Source organism: Acomys minous (assembly GCF_964271855.1).
Source record: "Acomys minous genome assembly, chromosome: 18".
Taxonomy (NCBI): Eukaryota; Metazoa; Chordata; class Mammalia; order Rodentia; family Muridae; genus Acomys; species Acomys minous.
This window is the reverse complement of record NC_140501.1, coordinates 49220241-49243396: the sequence shown is the minus strand read 5'-3', so window position 1 is coordinate 49243396 and position 23156 is coordinate 49220241. Positions and strand designations below refer to the sequence as shown.

General features: G+C 44.3%; 1 protein-coding gene across 2 annotated transcripts in view; it reads right to left on the bottom strand.

Moving 5' to 3' along the window:
• The window catches only part of PIWIL2 (piwi like RNA-mediated gene silencing 2), a 56020-nt gene continuing 32864 nt past the window's right edge, over positions 1–23156 (bottom strand). For both annotated transcript variants that reach the window (XM_084768297.1, XM_084768298.1), the window contains exons 11-23: positions 22022–22210; positions 21400–21484; positions 19884–19973; positions 17962–18102; positions 15945–16058; positions 14799–14987; positions 13436–13537; positions 12211–12327; positions 11281–11369; positions 10839–10944; positions 4410–4663; positions 3640–3747; positions 1–1058 (exon numbers count right to left, since the gene is read on the bottom strand). In XM_084768297.1, coding sequence (XP_084624423.1) covers positions 902–1058; positions 3640–3747; positions 4410–4663; positions 10839–10944; positions 11281–11369; positions 12211–12327; positions 13436–13537; positions 14799–14987; positions 15945–16058; positions 17962–18102; positions 19884–19973; positions 21400–21484; positions 22022–22210 — 1741 coding nt within the window. In that variant the 3' untranslated portion in view covers positions 1–901. The remainder of the gene's footprint in view (positions 1059–3639; positions 3748–4409; positions 4664–10838; positions 10945–11280; positions 11370–12210; positions 12328–13435; positions 13538–14798; positions 14988–15944; positions 16059–17961; positions 18103–19883; positions 19974–21399; positions 21485–22021; positions 22211–23156) is intronic.

The following is a 23156-nucleotide window of genomic DNA, read 5'->3' as shown; positions in this document are numbered from 1 at the left end:
AACAATTTACTCAACATCAGTCAAAAGAGCAAAGGCATGTGCCTGTCAGGGGCTGCAGGAAAGTATTCCTGGGAGAAGTGGGCTCAAGGCCCAACAGTGCCTTACACTGTTTTTACTATGTCTTTCATACATGCTGTTCTTTCTAAAACATGATGCTGCAGAGGCCTTTCCATAGCCCTTCCTAGCTACCCAAATAAAGTAACTGTCTCCTTTAAGATGTCTGTGATGACTTCACTCCTATCACTTCTGGTACCAGAAATGGTATGGGCCTAAAGGCTCAACCACTGGTAACCAATGGAGGCTTGCTTCTTTCTTTCTTTCTTTCTTTCTTTCTTTCTTTCTTTCTTTCTTTCTTTCCTTATTTGGTAGGAGGATTTCTGAGAACTGGACTTGGAGATTTGACAGGCTAAGAACATGCTTCATCACTGACCTGCCCCCAGCCCCTAGAAGTTCCTGACACCATGTTCTACACAGGAACAGTCCCTGCCAACACTGCTCTGCTCCACAAAGGCTAGCAGCTGGGAGTCGGTACTTAGAAACTTGCTTCCTTGACACCAGGTTTTGGTTTTGTTGTGGGCTTTTGGGGAACAAGGGTTTGTTTTTGTTTTTTGAGACAGGGTCTCACTCTGTAACCTTGGCTAGCCTGGAACTCAGCATGTAGCCCAAGCTGGCCTTGAACTAAAGATCTTTCTTCTTCAGTCTCCCAAGTGCTGGGATAAAAGGCATGCACCACCACTCTCTACTATCATATCAGGGTAAAAAGAAGAACAGAAATCAAATTCTACAAGGATGGAGAAAGAGAAAATGCCAACATAAAACCCTACTGCCACTTCTGTTGATTCTGAGAGAATGAACAGAGCTGGAGTCCAGTTGCTCCTTGCAGCGATGTCCACGCTCCCAGTTACAGGAAGAAAAGGTTCTCGCACAGCTGGATGGCTGGTTCATGATGCAAAATCTGTCCGGACAGGAAAGCTAGCTTGTGGGCATACTTGCAAGGAGCTGGAACTCGAATGGTGCCAGGCCAATTCCAGTACATGTGGCACAGTTTGAAAGTCAACCTAAAATTAAGAAGAAAATGTTTTAATCACTTTCACCTCTACCGGGGGCAGACATGGTTTCACTCTTGGGCATACAACACACAGCACACATACCAACAAACAAGGAGGGGGGGTGGAGGTGGAATTCTGGGAAACTTAATGTTTTTCAGGAAGCATTAGTTTTATATTTGTTTGCTTGGTTTGCCTTGGGGTACAGTTTCTGAACTATCTTTGCCTGGGCTGGCTTGGAACTCCACTAGCTCAGGTTGGCTTTAAACTGCCAATGATCTCCCTGCCTCAACATCTCAAGTGCTGGGATTATAGGTGTGAGCCACTAGGTCTGAGAGAGAAGCCATTATTTTTTATCTAGAATTGTTTACATTTCCACGTAAGCCATAGAATGGGTATCTTCTAATTTTAAATATTAAATTTAAATAAAATTAAACTTAGGTATTATATTTTTAAAAAGAAGGGGCTGGAGAAATAGCTTAGCAGTTAAAAGCATTTACCTGCTCTTCTAGAGGAGTCAAGTTTGGCTCCCAGCACCCACATGGCAGCTCACAATCATCTGCAACTCTAGTTCCAGGGCATCTGACTCCCTTTTCCAGCCTCCACAAGCACCACGCACATACACGTGTGTGTGTGTGTGTGTGTGTGTGTGTGTGTGTGTGTGTGTGTGTGTGTGTGTAAAATACCATACATGTAAAATACAAAAAAGCCGAAAATGGCACAAAGGGAAAGGCTATGAAAGGGCATCCAGTAGTCTACTGGGTCTATATATCATGAATAAATGTGGCTGTGTGTCATAGTCATTCGCAGTGGTTATATATCTATCTTCCCACCTGGCTACCTAGCTAGCTAGATTTGTGGGGGTTGTGGGTTTTTTGTTGTTGTTGTTGTTGCTGTTGCATGCATTGTCGTTCTGCCTGCATGTGTGTCAGATCCCCTTGAACATGAGCTACAAACAGCTGTGAGCTGCCATGTGGGTGCTAGGAATGAACCTAGGTCTTCTGGAAGAACAACAGGCCTACTAGCTAGTTTTTGAGACAAGGTCTTATTATATAGCTGTGACTGTCCTGGAATTAACTATGTCCTTCAGATTGGTGATTCTCTGGCTTTGGTCTCATAAGTGATAAAATTATAAACATTTTCTACCACATGCAGCTGGAACAATCTGTTAAAATGTAAGTGCCACCAGGCATGGTAGTGCATCCCTGTAACCCCTGCTATCTAGCAGGCTAAGTTAGGAGCATGACTTCAGTTCAAGAGTTTGAGACCAGCAGGGCATGGTGGCACACGCCTTTAATCCAGCACTCAGGAGGCAGAGGCAGGTGGATTTGTGCGAGTTCAAGGCCAGCCTGGTCTACCAAGTGAGTTCCAGGACAGCCAGGGCTATAGAGAGAAACTCTGTTGCGAAAAACAAAACGAAACAGAAGTTTGGGACTGGCCTGGGCAATGTAGAAAGTCCATTTTTTTTTTAATTTTTAATTTTTTGGTTTTTCAAGACAGGGTCTCTCTATGTTAGCCTTGGCTGTCCTGGACTCACTTTGTAGGCCAGGCTGGCTTTGAACTTACAGCTATCTGCCTGCTTCTGCTTCCTGAGTGCTGAGATTAAAGGCGTGTACCACCATGCCTGGCCCAACAAGTCCATTTAAAAAAAGTTTTTTAAATGATTTACTAATTTTTATTTTATGTGCATTGTTGTTTTGCCTGCATGTGTGTCCGTATGAGGATGCTGGGTCCTCTGGAACTGGAATTACAGACCATTGTGAGCTGCCATGTGGGTGCTGGGAATTAAACCCGGATCCTCTGGAAGAGCAGACAATACTCTTAATCACCAAGCTATCTATCTCTCCAGCCTACAAAACCATTTTTCTAAAAAAAACTTAAGAAAATACCAACATTTTATAATGCATAGGAGTGAGGTATGGCAGTCATCCATATTTTCTTGAAGTTCTTCAAATGATTTTAATGTAAAAGCAGGATTACAGATCACTCCTCAAAAAATAAATTAATTAATTAAACTCTACTATGTGAATATTTGGGGGAGTCAAGGGGTAAATTATTGGGGTAGAAGGCTGGGAATGGTGGCGCACGCCTATAATCTCAGCACTCAGGAGGCAGAGGCAGGTGGAGCTCTGTGAGTTCGAAGCCAGCCTGGTTTACAGAGAGAGTTTCAGGATAGCCAGGGCTATTACACATGAATTCTGTCTCAAAAAAATAAAATAAAATTGGGATAGAAAGCTGGCTTAGTTGGTAAAGTGCTTACTATATAAGCCCTGAGTTCAGTTCCTTCCCAGCAACTACATGGGGTATGCTTGTAATCGCAACACAGGACACAGAGACCTTGTCTAACTGGGGTTCCAGATCCCAGTGAAAGGCACTGTCTCAAAAATCAAGGTAGACAGCTGCTTTTAAAAAAGGTACTTTATGTTGACCTCAGCCTCCATAACTATGCATACACGTACAAACACATTCATACACACACACACACACACACATACAAACATCCAAGGGGTAAAATATCGTGAGGGACAGCGACTAGTGCCTTAGCTACTGGTCAGGATAACAGGGAGAACAGTTACATTTCTGGCAGGCTTACCTCTGCATGTGGTCAGGGCTCAAATTTGCAGTGTTCAGGACACAGATGTAGTGTGTAGGTATGCCACAGCCCTGTCGCACATGATGGGCAAGAAGGTAGAAATCCACCCTTAAAAAGAAAGAGCACCGACTAGTGAGAGACTGCAACCTTCTGAAGACCACTGTAGCCCCACCATACAAGGCTCAGGGAGGAAAATGACAAAGTCAATTACAGGAAAGGATGCGCGTCCGTGCGTGCATGCGTGCGTGCGTGCCGTGTGTATAGGCTCATGAATGTAATCTCAGCACTGAGGAGGCTGAGGAGGAGGTCAGCAATTTGCTGAGCAGCCCGGGCTACATAAAGAGTTTTTTGGGGAGTGGTATGGGCTACCTGAGACCCATACCATAAGAAAGAAAGAGGGGGAAAAAGTATACCTAAGAAATAAAAGCACCCTGTCTTGAAAAAAAAAAAAGAGAAAGAAAAGCAAAGCTTTGTTATAAAAAAAAATTAGGGCTCTGAACACAGCTTAGGGGGTCAACTGCTTGCCAAGCACTCATGAGGCACAAGATGTGTGTATATGGGAGCATGTACTTGTGTGTACACACATGTCTGAGTATCTGTGATTGATGGAGATGAAGCTATGCTCATATTGAGAGTCACCACTGGGCTCAGGCAAAGCTTGCTTTTTCAAGTCCAACATGAGGATTCCATCCTGTCCAGGGATATTCAAGCAACAGACAGCTTCTCCTACTTAGTCTTCCTCACCTGAGGACCCTGTTTCACCTACTTACCACTCACAGCTGGTTATGGTATGGTCAACCACAGTCCCAGGGGAGGGGGTCACAAAGTGATCAGGAGCAGCAAGGTACAGATTGGTGCTAATCTTTTTCTGAACGACAAACACCACCATCTTGGGGTGGTAGTTATCAAAAGCTTCAAAGCACTTCTGCAGCTGAGGAATCTCGTAGTTGGCAACTGTCTTTAGCTGGCCATCAGACACTCCATCTCGGTACACCACGATCTTCTCTGGGAGACAGTGGTTCACCTGAAATGACACCTGGAGAAGGTGATTCCAGGGGCTCTTGGCTCAAAGACCACAGTGCAAAGCTCACACTCATTGTACAGGCTGGAGACTTGGCAGTTGGTCCCATAGCAGTTAGGCCCTAAGTACGTGACTGCCAAGCATGCCAAAAGTTTATAACCATTTCAAGATTTGCTCAGAGTACCAAACAGCCTGATACAGACAAGGTGCTATAAAATATAAAAGCAAGACACGGCAATTATGAGTCACATGCTCATGGCCTACCCTCCAACAGAGAGAACAACATTAAAAGGCAATGGCAAAAGCCTGATGTGGTTGCACACACCTGCAATGCCAACACTTGAAAGTCTGAGACAGGAGGATCACCATGAGTTCTAGTACAGCTGAGCCATACAGTGAAATATTGTCTGATACCTTGATGATTTATCAATCAACAAAGAGTTCTTTTTATTTCTTCATCAGTTTAATAGTTTTCCACATGTGAATCTTGCTATATTTTTTTCTTCCTTCCTTCCTTCTCTCTCTCTCTCTGTCTCTGTCTCTCTGTCTCTCTGTCTCTCTCTTTCTCTGCACTGGCTAGCCTGGAATGCACTACACTGGCCAGGTTAGCCTTGAATTCATAAGCGTTCTGCCTGCCTCTGCCTCTCAGGTGCTGGCCACACCTCTAATCACCATAGTCAGGTTGAAGTTCCAGCCTAGTAGTGGCTCACAGTGGAACTCAAATTTAATAGATGAAGCAGGAGGCACTCACACTACATCCAAGCCATAGTTTCCCATCTTTGTAAGCATTTGTTTTAAGATTTATTTTATACATGTGTTTTGCCTGCCTGTATGTGTGTGTTCAGCATGTGAGTGCTGCCTGGTGCCCTAAGAATTTAGAAGATGGTGTCAGGTCCCCTGGAACTGGGGAGAAGTGGTTGTAAATTACCATGTAGGTGCTAGGAACTGAACCTGGGTCCTCTGTAGAAGCACCAAGTGCTCTTAACCACTGAGACATCTCTCCATACCTGACTTTTTTTTTTCTTTTAGAATTGAACTTTAAATAAAACCACACACACACACTGCCATTGAAGACTAAAAGTGATAGCATTTGGGAGAAATAAACTTCAATTTCCTTTCTTTAGTTATATTAGTTAGGACTTCTAAAATGAAGCTGCAGTGAACAGCAACTGGACAGGAAGCTACTTTTGCTTGCAGTGAGCATGGTTACTGCTGTATAATGAGAGGTGGCTTTACCAAAGCTATGCAAGGCTAACTCAGAAGGGACTTCAACCTATGTGACAAAAAAATACCTTACCCAGGTCCTCCATGAAAAACCCCTATATCTAGTGGCATCACATTCATGAGAAACTTCAGCTAGCTGCTTCCCCTCTAAGATGAAGAATAAAGTAATAGCATCCCCATGACTGTTACTGCCAAGAACCACAAACTGGGTGGCCCAAGCATCAGACATCTGTTATCTCGTGGTTCTGAAAGTTGAAAGATGAAATAAAAATGTAAGTAGTGGGCTGAGGATGTAGCTCAGTTAGTGCTGACCTAGCATGCACAGACCTCTTGTCTGATCCCAGCACTGCATGATGTATGTGTGGTGGTACACTCCCGAAATCCCTGTGCTTGGGAGGTAGAGGCAAGATGATTAGAAACTCAACAACATCCTTGGCTACACAGTGAGTTTGAGGCTAGCATGGAATACATGAGACCACATTTGTTGATGTTGATGTTTTAAGACAGGTTTTCTCTGGGTATCCCTGGCTGTCCTGGAACTCACTCTGTAGACAAGGCTGGCCTTGAACTCCAAGATATGCCTGTCTATGCCTCCCAAGAGCTGGGATTAAAGGTGTGTGTCATCAGGTCTGGCCTGGATGAACATGAGCCATGTTTCTTCTGAAGGCCCTAGAGAAGCATCTGTTTATAACCTCTCAAGCTCACAGAGGCTGTGAACTTCTGCCTCAATCTTCAGCATTGTTTGCTCAGTAGGTGTGGTCATCAGTGTCTCTGCTCTTTCACATTTTCCATCTTAGAATAGCAGACATAGCTGGATGTGATGGAGCATATCAGCACTGTTGATGAGACAAGGTGATTACAATTCAAGGCCAGCCTGGCATACAGAGAGCTAGAGATCGACCCGAGTTACACCAAGAGACCCTATTTCTATAATTCATATGCTCCCCAAATCAGAATAGCAGCCACGGGTTAGGAACCACCCTAACCCAGTCCTACCTCCCTTTGCTGACCAAAAAACCAAACTGTTAAAAAATAAACAAACACTGCTTCATTTTGTTTCTACAATGTATTCATACTACATCTGGATTGAGAATGCTGCTTCATTGCTACCTTTTCAGATACTGCTTTAGTCCTTGTGGTTTTTGCTGCTTTGTGAATTATTTCTACATGTATGTTGTATTTTTAACCCTACACCCCCAGTATCTGTTGGCTTCTCTGGTTTTTTTACCTTTTGCATCTCTGTGCTTCAGTCTGACTGCTTTTTTCTTGCCTTTCTTTAGCTGTATTTAAAGCACTGTTACCCATTGTTTTGGACAGCAGCATCCATGTCTGCCTTTCCCAGGAATCTCTAAGCTGACATCCTACTCTACAGCCTCTCAGAATGTGACTCTTGTTTTAGATAATGACACAAACACAGAGGTAAGAATGTGTGAAAACCCATTTATAGGACAAAGAAAGAGGAGAAAAAGAAATCAACTCACTGTCACCTTCACCTCAAAGTTCTTGCCTCAGGAACTATGAGGAAATACATGTCTGTTCTTCAAGACCTCCATCATGGTACTTTGTTATAGCATCCTTAGCATAGTGACACACTCATCTACAGAGTGTCCAACCTCAGTGATTACAGTTTTACTTCTAAAAACTGTAGGTTTCAAAGCTTTCAGTTCATTGTCCAAATTCTTGGTACTGTTTTTTCCCTATCTCTTTGAAGATACTAAGTTGTTTTTTTTTATTGTTTTTTTATTCATTTATTTATTCTTTTTAAACACTGAATTATTTGGGGGCAGCACAGACATGTTATGTGCACACGCTGGTGTGAGGTAGGAACAGGTTCTCTTCTACCATGCATGCTCCAGGGAGCAAACTTAGATGGTCAGGCTTATTGCAAGCACCTTTACCCACTTGGCCATTTGCTGGCCCTCATCTGTCTTTTGAGATGAGGGTCTCACTGTATTGTCTGATGTAGCCTCAATCTACAATCCTCCAGTCTCAGCCTCTGGAGAAGCTGGGATAGCAGAAGCAGAAGACGCAAGGCATGTCTCTGTGAGTTACTCAGGACAGGAGCTGCTGGGAGGGCCTGGGCTTTGGCTTTGGCCCTCTAAGAGTAACTTTCTGACCTCTCAGCTGCACGTCCTTAGGGGAAAGGTACCCAAGAGCAACCCTTGTTTCTCTGCATTTCTGTTGTTTCATTTTCATCTTCACTTTCTTAGTTTTCTTATTTCATCAGGTCTTTAATTGAACTGAAGCCGACTGGAGACAATGGCTCATATCTATGAATCTAGCCCAGATTAATAGTGATTTCTAGGGTAGCCTGAGCTACTATATAAAACCCTAGCTCAAAATAAACAACAACAAGAACATACACAAATATAGAGAACGTGCATATGGATATTCTCTTTTCAAAACCAAAAGCCAAATATGACGTTCACATAAGCAAACAGATAATGTGGGCTCTGGAGTGATTTACCTATTAAAAATCTGGGGGCAGGTTCCTGGGTGTCTGGGTACAGGCACTGACAAACTGGGAAAAATCAATATCTTGGATCAGTAGAGAAAAGTTTGAGGAATTGAGATGATTCAAAGGTGAATTATACTTTACTCTAAAGGACTATAACACCTCTCACTTCAACACACTCTGGGGTATGGCTCATTAGGACCCCAAACTGAAAGATGGAGGTGTTCTCGTACCATCTGTCCTTAGTGGGGTCTATCTGCTAGTGACTATCCTGCAAAACACTGATGGACTGTCAGGAGCACTCCTGGAAGGTGTTTCAGTTACAGAATAAGGCCTCCAAGAAGACAAGGACAGCGGCCAAGAGCATCAGAGCCAGCTTTGTCTGATTCTGTGTTTTGGAGAGTCTCACTGTGTATGTAGCTGTGCAGCCCTGGCTGGCCTTGAACTTGCTACATTGCCATACCTCTACCTGAGCACAGGAATTGCTCTGGAGTGTCTGCCTTGCTCCACTGAGTTCCCCCTGCCCCACCTGCAGCTTTGTCCCAATGGAAACTGAAAATCAGCCATCACCATGGCACGGGATAGGGAGAAGACAGAAATCCTTGAAGATGGGTTAGTGGCACATACGTGTCTTCCCAGCATTTAAACAGGGCAATCAGAGAGTACAGCTGGCCCCATGGTGCACTCAAGACCAGTGCTATTAAGCTATCAATAGCTATTTAGCTATCTGACTAGAGGCATCACAGGCTGCATGTAAATCAGACTACAAAGATTATAGAGTGCACTCAATCACAGGGGTGACTAATCAACCTACCACACCCATAAGAGCATCCCAGTGAACGTCTGAATACCAAGGACCAGGTAAGTAGTCATGGTTGACAGTTCTCCACATGCCTTATCATATCTTGTGCCAGGAGATGAAGTGTTCTGCCCTCACAGAGGGAACTACTGAAGTTCCCTGTGTAGCACTTCCTGACTGCGACAGTGCACCCCATCTCCTAGTTGACTTTAACATCCATCTTTTTCCTAAAACGAACCCCAAATATGGATAGAATAGCTTAGTGAGTTCTGTGTCCCTTTGGTGAATTACCAAAACTGAGTAAGATTTGGGGAGCCACCCAAACTTCCAACTTAGGCTGGGGCAAGCTTGGGTAAACTGCATTGTTCAGCCCTAGATTTTTGTATCAACAATGATATTTCTGAAATTAACATTTGCTAGAAAAGAGCATTAGATAGGAAAAACGGAAGACAAATTAGGAGACTACCATCTAGAAAACAAGAAAAAGTAAGAAGAAACAGAAGAGGAAAACATCAAAGGAATAAATAGAAAAAAAAAAGCCTCTTGCAAGCTGGATGTAGTGGCACATCTTCTAAGCTAGCACTTGGGGTGCAGAGCTAGGTAGGTTTCTATGAGTTCAAGGCCAGCCTGGTCTACGTATGAAGTTCCAGAACAGCTCCTAAGGCAAAGAGAGACTTGTGTCAAAAAACACAACAAAAACCCAGTGACAAGTCCGGGAGTACAGCTCAGCGGTAAAGCCTTACCTAGCATGTTCAAGGTCCTGAGTCTGATCCCAGACACCACCCAAACAGAGAAGGGAGAGTAGTGGCATAAGCAACAGACATAAGTCAGCAGGATGTGCTAACCAGTAAGCAGTACAGCTCGAAGACCCTTGGGAGAAGGACAAAAACCAATCATTCTAACTAAGGGGGAGAACAGTGAGGGGAAAAGAGCAAAGTGTCACAGAAGTCATCTTTGAGTTAGGTCCTAGACGACAGACAGAGCTTGCAAGCAAACAGTAATAAGAAAAGAAATAACAGAGTTTGGTGATAAATTACCACAACATTTGGCTCTCCTAAGAACAGGAGTCCACTGTGTGACACTGCAGGAATCTTAATTCCCTAAGAGACAAGGTGGGGTTTCAGGTACTGACTTCAGTCACATGCATCCCAGGTCTCCTGTGCTCTACCTGCTATACAATGGCTACACTGGCCCCAGGAATGGGAGCCACTTATCATTGCCTCCTTTGATGTCCTGACCAGCACAAAAATCAGAACCTGGCTTGCTCACTCTTGTAGACCTTGTATCAGCTTAATGACAGCAATTCTCCCTGGGTAGCAGTCTTTGAAATTATGAGAAGTGAATTACAGTGAAGCTTCTGTCCTAAACTAAAATGAACAGTCAGCAACTAATGACAGTCATAAATAGCTAAGCACAGTAATAAGTTTTAACTGTTGGAATTTACCTCCAGCTCAGCCAGTAAGGGCATGGGAATTATGTCTGCAGGCACCAGCTGGTCAACCAGTCAGATCTTTAGTACTCACCGAACAGCAAGCTGCTATACAGAACAGAAGCCTGGAAGGGGACGAACACTGAGCCCTCTGCAGGGTTATGGCTCTCAGACTCACCTTTGAGTCCTCCGACCATGTCAGATCCCTGCTAACAACGTAAATAGGCAGCTCTTAAAAATGTAGAAATGTTAGAATTTCTGGTCTCCTCACCTCATAATACTTTTTCAAGGAGCCCACCAGGCAGAGCTTCAGGCTGTCCACAATCTCCTGATGTGGCATCTGGAACACCACCCTCGAGTACCATTTGGTTAGTGTACTAGGCAAGGGAGGAGGAGAAGGAGAGACACAGAGTGAGGACAGTGAGCAGCCATCCCCCCGGGGAGGGCCTGTGGTCTGCTGTGTAAACACACACACACACACACACACACACACACACACACACACACACACACACACACACGCAGAGCACAGGCAGCAGATCTGTGCCTCTGCATGGCAGTCACTCGGCAGACACAGCTATTAGAGAGGGGCAGGGGAGGACTCAGCGCTTCTTATACTACGACACACAGTGCCCAGAACTCGTCGGTAGATGGACAAGGTCAGGCATCAAAGAGAGGCAGCCAACATTAGGACAGCTGTGATTGTTGCTTACAGATTTATGCTGGCAACGAAGCCGACCACAGAGCGCATGCCTCTGCTGGGGTCGTGGTAGACATCCATCCCAATCACCATTAATTGTTTCTAGGATGGAAAAACAAAGACACAAAAACAAAGCTCAAACCCAAGCAATCCACAACTCCATCTTTATTATTTTAATGTCAAAGCACCGCCTATCTAATTTAGGTAAGAAAACAATCTCTGCAAAAGAAGTAAAGACTGCAATCAACTTGACTTTTGTTGTTTTAAGATTTAATTTTTTAAATTTATGTATAGGAGTGCTCCATCTGCATATACACTTGCATTCGAGAAAAGGGCATCAGATCTCATTATAGATGGCTGTGAGCCACCATGTGGTTGCTGGGAATTGAACTCAGGACCTCTGGAAGAGCACACAGTGCTCTTAACCTCTGAGCCATCTTTCCAGCCCCCAACTTGATGTTTTATTATAGTTTTTTTTTCCTTTTGGTTTAGAGATCTGCCTGCTTCTGACTGCCAGAGTACTGGGATCACAGGTGTGCGCCCTCCTACCTTGACATTATCTAAACACAAAGAACAAAATGAGATCTAGACCAGGGATCAGCAAGTATTTTCTATGAAAGAAAATGAATAATTCTGTATTGTGAGCCAAGTCTCCCTAGGAACCATGTAACTTTCTGCCCTTTTCTCTACCATGGAAGACTAATGCAGCCAATGCAAGTGTACTGAAATACTGAGAACTGAATTTCAGATAATCTTCATGTGTCAGGAAATGTTATCTCATTTTTTTTCACCATTTCAAAACTTAAAGTACATGATTAGCTCATGGCCTGTCTAGTAACATGCAGTAAGACAGCTGAACTCCTGAGTCCACACTGAGAGCAAGAAGGGTGACAAGAGGGAGGATGGGAAAGAGCCAGGCACTGAGCAGATACAGTTCACTCACCAGTGGGATATCCACTCCCCAGAGCTCACCACCCAGTTTACAGTTCATCTGAAGTAAAATTTTCTGAGCCACACTCCGAAGCCTGGTGGGTTGACCAATGGTTCGGACATTGATGACCTGTAATGACAAGACCAGAGTATCATCAACCTCTTAGGAAATGTTAACAGTTCTAAAGTACCAACATCTCTTGGCTCCATGCCCTTCCTCTGTCCCTCCCAACAAGGAAACTGAAATCAGAGGATGCTCAACTCCCTCCCATGTAACGGCCGAGCGTTTGTGTTCAGTGACCCCATACCCTCCATACACCCAGATCTCTGTTATTTTCAGAACTGAATGTAATCACTATGCAAATAGCTGTTATCCTGTATTGACTAGGAAATAAACACAAGAGTTTCCTTTTTGGTCTGATGAGCTCAGTAGAGGTGTAATTTTCTTTGAGAATGTTTTTAAACTATGGTGAAATAGCTGATGTAGAATCCATAGATAGGTCAGGCATGGTAACATGTTTGAAACTCCAACACTTGGTGTATATGGAGGAAGGGGGTTGAGGTAGGAGGGATATGAACGCAAGGCCACCTTTGTGTACATAGGGAGGACCAGGCTAGCCTTGGTCACATGAAACTGTCTCAACAGACCGCTAATACTGAGAACTGAGTATATTGTATTAAGAAACTTGAAATAGCCGAGCATGGTGGCGCACACCTTCAATCCCAGCACTCAGGAGGCAGAGGCAGGTGGATCGCTGTGGGTTCAAGGCCAGCCTGGTCTACAAAGTGAGTCCAGGGCAGCCAAGGCTACACAAAGAGACCTTATCTTGAAAAACCAAAAAAGAAAAAAGAAAAAGAGAAAGAAACTTGAACTAGCATATGTCTGTTATTAGTAATCTAATTCTAGGGTCACTAGGCATACATACACATAATACACGCATGAACATAGAAAAATTTTCAAAATTATCTTATTCCAAGTGACATTTTATAGTTCCCTAGGAAAAGTATTTTCCCTCTCAGAGTGAAGTCTAGATGTCCAGCCTCGGTCCTGGGAAGTACCCAGGGATGCGGAGAGCACAAGAGCCACTGGAAGAGCTATCTGGGGCTGCTGACTCATTCTAATAAGAATCTGTCAGCATGAGGCTCTGCTGACACTGGCCTGAGAGAGCTATCAGCTTCCAGAGCTTTAGAGAAGCTGAGCTGGGCTGCACCTTGCTTCTCACTCCACTTCCACTCACCTGTGAGGGCACTGGGGACTGCACACAGCACAGCTTTTTGATGGCCCCATAGAGATCGTCACGTGTGCCCATGATGATGCAAACAACCATCTGTATCTTCCCCTAGAGGAGGCAAGCATACACTGTCAGGACTGATCATCCTAGGGACTTTCTTGGGACACAGATAAGGTACATAGGGAACTGAAAAAAGCAGATGGTGAACATTCCAGCCAGAAGTATCCATTGAGTCCGAACTGCCATGTACTAACACCTAGAGCTGGCTTTGACTCTGTGTCATTTATTAGGAGTCTTGCGTGTCTAGAGCAGGGCCAGGCTTGGAAGTACACAGGGTTCTAAGACTGCCACTCGGCCTTCCCTCAACGACTTCCTGTGTTCTTTAGTCAACTGAGCAGATGTTAGACCACAGAGCTTCAGCTGAGGAAGCACAGCACGTGTAGCGCTGTGCAGATGTGTGCTCTTCACTCTCTGTGAGGGACAACAGACTCTGCCAGCAAGAGGCCTGGCAGAGGCCTCTATGTCGCAGGACTCTTAACCAATATCAAAACAGAGGACCTTCCAAGAGGAAGATGTAAACAGAAAACACCACAATGCTAAGAGACTCCAACTCTAGGACTGATTTCTCCACAACAATTCACCAGACACTTGGGTTCAAGATCTAAATATTTCCAAAGACTTTTCTTCTACCTCCATCCTCTCCTTTGGCTTCCTCCTCTATTTTCAAAGGTCTTGAGAGATGGCCCAGTGGTTAAGAGTACCTGCTGCTCTTGGAGAGGACCTGGGTTCAAGTCCCGGGGCCCATGTGGCAGCTAATAACAGTCTGTAATAGCAATCTCAGGTATGGAGCACATACACTGTGGACAGATATGCATGCAGGCAAAACTTTTAAATATCTTATTTACAAAGAGATAAGAAGGTAAAGTCTGGAAGCTGGGATGGGAGCGCCAGATCCAGTGTTCTGATCAATTATCAGGATCAGTTAATGTGTCTATGGCCAAGTTCATCACCAGGCAATGTGCACTCTGCGCCAGACAATTCTGTTACAACTCAGAGCTGAATCCAGAGACAGCACTTGGCCCAAATAGTTGGTTCCTGAATACAATGTGTTCTACAGATAATGAACTAAGTCAATTGTCTTTCAATTTCATAAGGAAAAGGCTAAAGAGAATGAGCCAACACAGAATGAGAAATAAAAATAACCAAAGGGCATGAAGAATAATACAAAGTTTCATCTGAAAATGAGAAGGATACAAGCTCCTGGGCATCATCGCGTGACAATCACTAACAGACTGACAATCCAGGTAATTTAAGATTAGCATCCATTCAGAGAGCTTGTAAGTTTACTGCAGTTCAGTTACTTTATTACCTCAACTCCCAGTAAGGACTGAATGGTCCGGATATAGGTCTCTATTCGGTCATCCTTCAGTTCAACCCAGGCTGGGGGGCTTATGCGCATGCCAATGGGGCCAGCTATCTTCTCCAACATGTTAACCAGCTCTCTGGCTTGGTCCATTGCTCTCTTTGGGTAAAAAAGTGCCCAGAAATGCATGGGAATCTAGAACAAGCACATAATGAATTTAGACTTGGGGGATTTTCCTGTAGAGAATAAATGACTTTGCATTCCTTCTGCTTGAGTTCCTCTGTCTTATATAATTCCTAGCATCTCACAGACTTAGACACAAACACTGACAGCCTTATAATGAAATACTATACAACAATGAAAATTGAAGATCTATAACTACATCCAACAATAAAAATGAAGTTCAGGAACACAAAGTTAAAGAAAGAAGCCAGACATTAAAGACTAATCACCTGGGCTAGAAAGATGGCTCAGTGGTTAAGAGCACTGTCTGTTCTTGCAGAAGTACTGAGTTGAATTCCTAGCAACCACATGGTAGCTCATAACCATCTATAATGAGATCTGATGCCCTCTTTCTATGTATATATGTAATAAATATATAAATCTTGAAAATAAAATATTTATAATTTTAAAAAAGAATATTCAGTCTTTCATACACACACACACACACACACACACACACACACACACTACACATAGTGCAAAAATAGGTAAAAAGAATCTATGTTTTTGCCAACTCAGGACAATTGTTATTCCCAGGTAATGAGGGCAGTAATAAGAAGCAAATATGGTGAGGGGGTTGAAGGCATCTGTAAATCTGTTTCTTAATCCTTAATGTTGGTTATATTGGTCTATTTAATAGAAATCAAGTTATACACTTCTTAAGTGTTTTTTAACTATGCTATATTTTAATAAAGCTTTAAAAGTTGATGCTCTTTATATACGGCCACAAAGAGGAAGAGAGAAGAAAAAAGGAAGAGCAGGTGATGAGCTGACACCAGCTGAATCACCATAGTAACATACTTCCTTCCCTTGAGCCTGTGGTCAGAGAGAGGGCTCCCCCCCAACACTGCTCTCCAGAAGGGCCGGGCTCTCAGAGGATACCAGATCTCCAGTTTCTCCCCTTTGGGGAGTACTTCCAAAATCACTCACAGTCAGGATGGAAGCATCTCTGGTCACTTCCTTAACCCAGTTCAGGTCCTCGGACGTGACAAATGAAGTGTTCCTTAGGTTAATCCTCTCCATGGGTAGAAGGCGACCTTCGATCTATATAGAAAAGAAAGCACCACTGACGCAGAGGCAGCTGCAAGTCTTCAAGCAAACACTGGTCCTGCTGCCTCTGAAGCCTTCTCTGCTCTGTGGAGCTTGACCTATGACATCCACCTCTTCTTTCTCTCCTTTATAGTCATGCTGGCCTCCAACTTGCAATGTGGTGAGCAGAGAGTCAATGCCAGGAGAGCCAATACCAGAGCCTGAGGCCTTTACCACTGTACCCTGTGACTAAAGGCTGGCCAAAACTTAGGTTGTCAGGTTTGGAAGCTAGTGTCTTTACCTGCTGGCATCACTGGCATCATTTTCTAATAAAATTTTTTGTATGTATTTCTTACTATGTATGCAAGTGTGTTTTTGTGTGTGCTGCATGTGTATATGTTTGTGTATTTCTGTGTGTGTAGGTCAGAGGGTCAAATCATTAGGTTATCTCCCTGAGCCCAGACTGCCTAGACTGGCTGGCCAGAGAGCAGTGGAAATCTGTCTGTCTGTATACCTTCCCCATGTGGTATGAAGTTATACAGATACATACCACCAGGCTCCTGCATACACACATACACACAGTAAATAGAATGTAACAATATTTTCTCAAGACCGGGTTTCTGTGTGCAGCCCTGGATGTCCTGGAACTAGCTCTGTAGACAAGGCTGGCCTCAAACTCAAAGATCCGCCTGTCTCTGCCTCCCAAGAGCTAGGATTAAATGCATGTGCCACAGCCACCTGGCACAACTTTTTTTTTTTAACAGAAGAAAAATAAAGACACAGAACTCTAAGAATTATACAGGTTAGGCTCAATCTCTAGCATCACAGAAAAATAGCCTAAAAAATTAAAACAGGGCTGGCAAAAGGCTCAGCACGAAAGGCACCTGTCTGACTGAGTTTGATCCCCAAACTCTGTAAGGTTGAAAGGGAGAACTGATCCTGCATAATGTCTTCTTGCCGACACATAAGCACCATGGCCTGACCCATACACACACAACAAATAAATATATACATAGACAAACAAATATATAAAACAAAGATAGGTAAATATAAGACAAAATGTTAGTTAAAATAATGCTAGGAGCAGTATAGAGCTTGGGGCAGGGGTGGAACATGGCTTTAATCCCAGCACTTAGCATGCAGAGGTAGGTGGAGCTCAGTGAGCTTGGGGCCAGCCTGGTCTATAGCAAACTCCAGGCCAACCAGGGCTACATAGTGAGATCCTATCTCAAAATAAACAACTCTGTGCTGGAAAATTAAAATGAGGACACTTGTAAGTTAACGCTTTGCTTGCTTCCTACTTGACCAGAAATTAATAACTCTGATCTTTGGGAAATACAGAAGAAAAGTCTACAAACAAGGCTAGCAGATTAAATCAAGGGAATTCAGATATCATGAAAAAAAAAAGTTTAACAATAAAGTCAAGAACATGCGGGCTGCATTCCTCACATGCTTAGTTTGCTCTTTGTACCTTTTAACATATTCGTAATAAAACTATGAACAGAAGAAAAAAAAGAAAAAGAATAAAGGCAAGGGGCTGGAGGGTGGCGTAGTGGCTGCTCTTGCAGAGGGTCTGGGTTCAGTTCCCAGCGCTCACATGGTGGCTCACAACCATGTGACTCTAACGCTCTTCTGGCCTCTGCAAGCCCTAGGCAGGAATGTAACTAACATTCAAAACCGCAGACAAAATGTACACATAAAGATAAACACAACCCAAAACACAATGAAACAAAGAGCAAAGCCAAACCCACAGTAAGGACAGGTGAGGATCTCCTCTTACTTCACCCAGCTCCAGGCCCTGGTTTGGGCGGCCTGCTGCACACATGCATGCACACACGAGTGCACACACGCGTACACACACACACACACACACACACACATACACACACACACACACACACATGTGCCTCTGCTTTACCTTGTGGACATCTTTTTGCAGACTGAGCCCCCAGCGGGTCAGCTCATTGTTGGCTGTCTCATTTTGTGAAATTCTCTGCAGCAGACACTCCAAAGCACTGTGATGCTGTTTGGGGCTTAGATTAATCTGCTGAGTCAAGTCCTAGACAGATATAAAAAGTAAGATTGCAAGTTCTAAGCATCACTCCCTTTAGCAGTAGGTTAAATAAAACTCAGTGCTCTGAAATGTTGCCACAAGCCATCTCATGCTCAAGGAAATCAGTGGAAATTTACCAAATGTAGTTAGAAACTTTTGTAAATATTTCTCAGGAATATGGATGAGGTACATGGAGAAAAATTAATAATAAAATTAACAACTTTTAGCATCTCCTCCTCTCCTCCCCCCTCCCTCCCTCCCTCCCTCTCTCTCTCTCTCTCTCTCTCTCTCTCTCTCTCTCTCTCTCTCTCTCTCTCTCTCTCTCTCTCTCGTGTGGCAGGGCACACTTTTAATCCCAGTACCTGGGAAACAAAGGCAGGTGGATCTCTGGGAGTTGGAGGCCAATCAGGGCTGTAAGACCCTGTCTCAAAATAATTTATTATTTTTATTTTTATTTATTTTTTGGTTTTGCTTTTGTTTTTTGTTTTTTCAAGGCAGGGTTTCTTTGTGTAGCCTTGGCTGTCCTGGACTCACTCTGTAGACCAGGCCGGTCTCAAATGCACAGCATCCACCTGCCTCTGCCTCCCCAGTGCTGGGATTAAGGGCATGCGCCACCACTGCCTGGCAATTGATTATTTTTTAAAGCTACTGACTCTGCTCCAGGACATTTGATTTCTTTCTCAAGGTGTCTTTTAAATTAAAAATTCCTAAGAGAGTCTATGAACAGAAACAAAGTGGGGAAGGCTTAATTACACCAATCTCAAATCTGGGGAAAATCTAGGAGGGAAGGCCAGAGGTGGCGAGCTTATGCTAGGACAGTAAGCCACATTCAGGCTTGTCAGTGTCACCGTAAGGCTATTTTCCTCTCTAAACTTGCCACATTATAGGCACTATGAAGGATGCTTAATAAGTGTGTCTGAGGAATCATGAACCATACAGCTGCTGTTCAGAGCTCCTGTGGGACTAGATAGATGACTGATAGACAGACAGACAGAGATGACAGAGTTAGAGAGATGATAGAGAGATGATAAATCGAGATAGATGAAAGAGAGACAATAGGTAGGTAGGTAGGTAGGTAGGTAGAGATATATAGACACTGGAGAAATTACCATCAGGGGGTTGGCAGCTGTTGGGAAAGAGCAGGAGCTAAAGGATCGGAGAGTAAACTTGACCGAGTCTCCCACAGGGCCTGTCTGCTCCCTTAGGCTCTCTGTAATGCATCTTGAAATCCTACATGGCATGTGGGTCTGGAGAAGACCAGAAAAGCAAGGTGGCAGAGAGCAGCTGAAGTCCAGACCACCTGGTGGACGGCAGCAGTGAAGGTCTGGCTGCACGCTGCCAGGGTCATTGCCTCTCAGAGATCCACGAGCTGATGATGCTCCCAGGGCCTCAGAGCTCCACTTCTCATCTTCCCCCTCACTGGCTTTTGCGTCACTTTCCTCCATGCCTTCACATAACTGATCATTTAGAGGAACGCTACAGTAATTGGTATTCTCAAGGAGTCTCATTTACGGTTCCCTAATCAGCTAACCATCGACCACCTGACGAGGAAGGATGAGGACAGGGCTGTTCCTTTTCTCTCAGAATCTAGTGCTTACCTGAAGACCTCCAAGGCCATGACATGTGCAGCGTGCTCTCTCTGGGAAAGCATGCACATGTGAGTCTACGGAAGGGAAACTGGAGCCCAAAAGAAAGGGCTTGACCAGGGAGTCAGAGATGGAACCTCACCTACTGCTGCTGCTCACCCCAAAACAGCAGGCACCACCCCCCAACACCAAGACTCCCACCTTCATGGCCCTGAAGTCCTTCTTCATCTTCTCAGGGATCCCCGTCATGAAGGAAAGCTCAGGCAGCAGCAGGATCTCACCCTTCAGCAACTTAGACAAGAAAACAGAGGGAAAGAGGGACAGAGATGGCATCCCAGGGTCCATTCAAGGCAGGTGCAGGTCTGCAGTGACAAACCTGCCACTGAGGAACTTTTATAAAGCCCCAAGGAGAGGACAACAGCACAGAAAACACTGTATTCTGCCTTTCATATCCTCAGACACAATACAGACAGCTGCTGTGGCAAGTAAAACAAAAAGGAAGGGAGGGTGTCACAAGGAGAGAAAGAAAGAGGGAAAAAAGCCCAAACAGTTTTGTCAATATTGAGCCTCAAAACAACAGCAAAATGCTGGTCTCCTCAAGCTCAGTGTCTCCTCCCAGCCACCTAAGCCTTCAAGGTTGAGAGGAGGTGGGGCTGGAGAGATGGCTTAGCAGTTCAAAGCACTTGTAGCTCTTGCAAAGGAATAGGGTTGGGTCCCAGAACGCACAGAATGGTTCATAACCATCTGAATCTCTAGTTCAGGAGCTCAGACACCTTCTTCTGACCCTAGTGGACATCAGGCATACACATCTTGCAGAGACAAACACGCAGCCAAACACCCACACACATAAAATAAACATCTGAGTGTTTTTTATTAAAAAAGACCAAGTGGACTATCACTGCAATTCTCTGGGCCCTTCACCTATTAAAAATAAATGTCTGCACCTTCCCTCTTGAATCTACAGATTTATTTTTATTATATTAATTATGTGTATGTGGGCAGGGGGAGGTAATATGCACATGAATGCAAGCGTCTAGAGGGCACTGGAGCTGAGATTACAGTAGTTATAAATCACCAGATGTGGATGCGGGGAATCAAACTCAGCTCCTCACGAAGAGCAGTATGTGTTCTTAATCACTGAGCCTTCTCCCCAACCCTGTAATTTTTTTTTTGAGAAGAGTCTCACTTTGTAGCTTTTGCTGTCCTGGAATTCACTATGCAGACTAGGCTGGCTTCGAACTCAAGAGATATGCCTGCCTCTGCCTCCCAAGTGCTAGGACTGTAGACATGTGATACCACACTCATATCAAGAGCTTTAATCTTTTTTTGTATATGTATGACTGTTTTGCCTCAGGTATATATGTATCTGGTGCCCACAGAGAACCAGAAAAGGCCTAAGAGTCCTTGAAACTGGAGTGATAGACAGTAGTGAGCTGCCATGTGGGTGGTGAGAATGGACCCCAGGTCCTTTTGGAGAGCAGCCCGTGCTCTTAAGCGCTTTATCATATATATCTATATATGGAATTCTTCTTATGCCTTTAACCCAGTTGTTTATGTGAGTATTTAGGTCCTCTTGGTGTAGCCTGGCAACCCTGGCTAGAGGAAAAATAAAAACATTTCCAACATGCCTCAGCACACTGCACACATGCACACAGGAACACAGTGCACACAGTGGCCAACAGGAGAGAGGACTAGTGCTGGAGTGCCAGCCACTCACTGTGCCGTGGTTGTTCTGCCTCTCGCTGGGCCTGTGGATGAGCAGTGGCTGGTCATCTTCTTTAACTGTGATCCCGTAGTTCTTGCTGAAGCAGGACAGAATTACAAAGTGTCACCACTCCTACAACAGCCCTGCAGCTCTTCCCCAGTGCCAACCATTGCAGCTTACACAGTGCCCTCATGGAAAACCCATCAGAAGCCAAGCACAGCATATCTAAGTGGAAAACGCAGGCTACAGTTTCTTTGCTAATAGACAGAGAACAAAGGCTATAGCCCAGGAGAGAAGCATGTGAAAATGAATCAGGCTAAAGAAATTAGACAACAGAAAGATGAAATAAAAGTCTAATGATTAAAGACTTGAATTTCAATTCTCTCACCAGACAAAATCAACAAGAAAAATACATCATAGCTCAAAATTCACTTCTACAGTAATTACCAAAGAACCAGCTGTAAGGACAGCATGTTCAGGCCAGACCACCACAGGCAAGCTCAGTTGGTCTCAGGTGCATTCCCAGTTTACAGATCTGTATACAATGTCAGCTAGTGCTCCATCAATGGCATCAGAGTGTGGGAGAGCACGTCCCACCTCCACCCTCTGACCAAAGTGAGGCCCTCATTTGTACCTGTAGTACTCCAGGAACGTGATCTCCTTCCCATCAGACATCAGGAAACTGTCTTTGGGGGTCTTGTTCCAGTCCACGTCGTCGATGCGGTATGTCCGGTTGTTGTAGCGTGTGATGACGATGCTGCCAACCAGAAGCTTGCTGCACTCGTCCTGGAAGTGTTCCTTGCTCTGCTGGTACATAGCATGCCTTTGGGAAGAGGCGGGAGGCTTGGGATGGCATTCATACACTCAGGGTCGAAAGAGAGGGTTAGGGGACAGTAAATGATTTAAGGGCCTAAGGGTTGGGTCACAGCTTATACTCTTTTATAGCTATAGTCATGACATGACCCAACTATCAGTTTGCTTTTGTTTTTTACTTTTTGGTTTTTTGTTGTTGTCGTTGTGTTTTGGTTTGGTTTGGTTTTTTGAGACAGTTTCTCTGTGTAGCCTTGGCTATCCTGGACTTGCTTTGTAGATCAGGCTGGCCTCAAACTCACATTGATCCACCTGCCTCTGCCTCCCGAGTGCTGGGATTAAAGGTGTCTACCACCATGCCTGGCTTTGCTTTTTACTTAAACTATGTGAATGTGGTATGTATGTCTGCATATTAGTGTATACATGTCAGTGCAGGTGCCCAAGGAAGCCAGAGGCATTAGATCCCCTGGAGCTGGAGTTAGTTATAGGAGGTTGTGAACTATCTGATGTGGGCGCTGGGAATCACATTTGGGTCATCTGAAAGAACAGCAAGTGCTCTTAAATGCTGAGCCATCTCTCTAGTCAACCCCAACTCACTTCTTCTTGAAACATGGTCTCACTATGATGCAGCCTTGGCTGACTTAGAACTTACTATGTAGACTAGGGTGAACCTTAACTCAAAGAGATCTTCTACCTCTACCTCAAGAATCCTGGGATTAACGGTGTGTGCTACCACGCTCAGCTGTTTTTTGTTTTTTTTTTAACTGAAGTCTCCCAAAGAAAAGTCACTTGTATTGTATGTTTTTTTTTTAAATCCAGGGCCATGCATGGTGGCACATGCCTTTATTGCCAGCACTCCGGAGGCAGAGGCAGGCCGATTACTGTGAGTTACAGGCCAACCTGCTCTACACAGTGAGTCCAAGACAGCCAAGGCTACACAGAGAAACCATGCCTCAAAA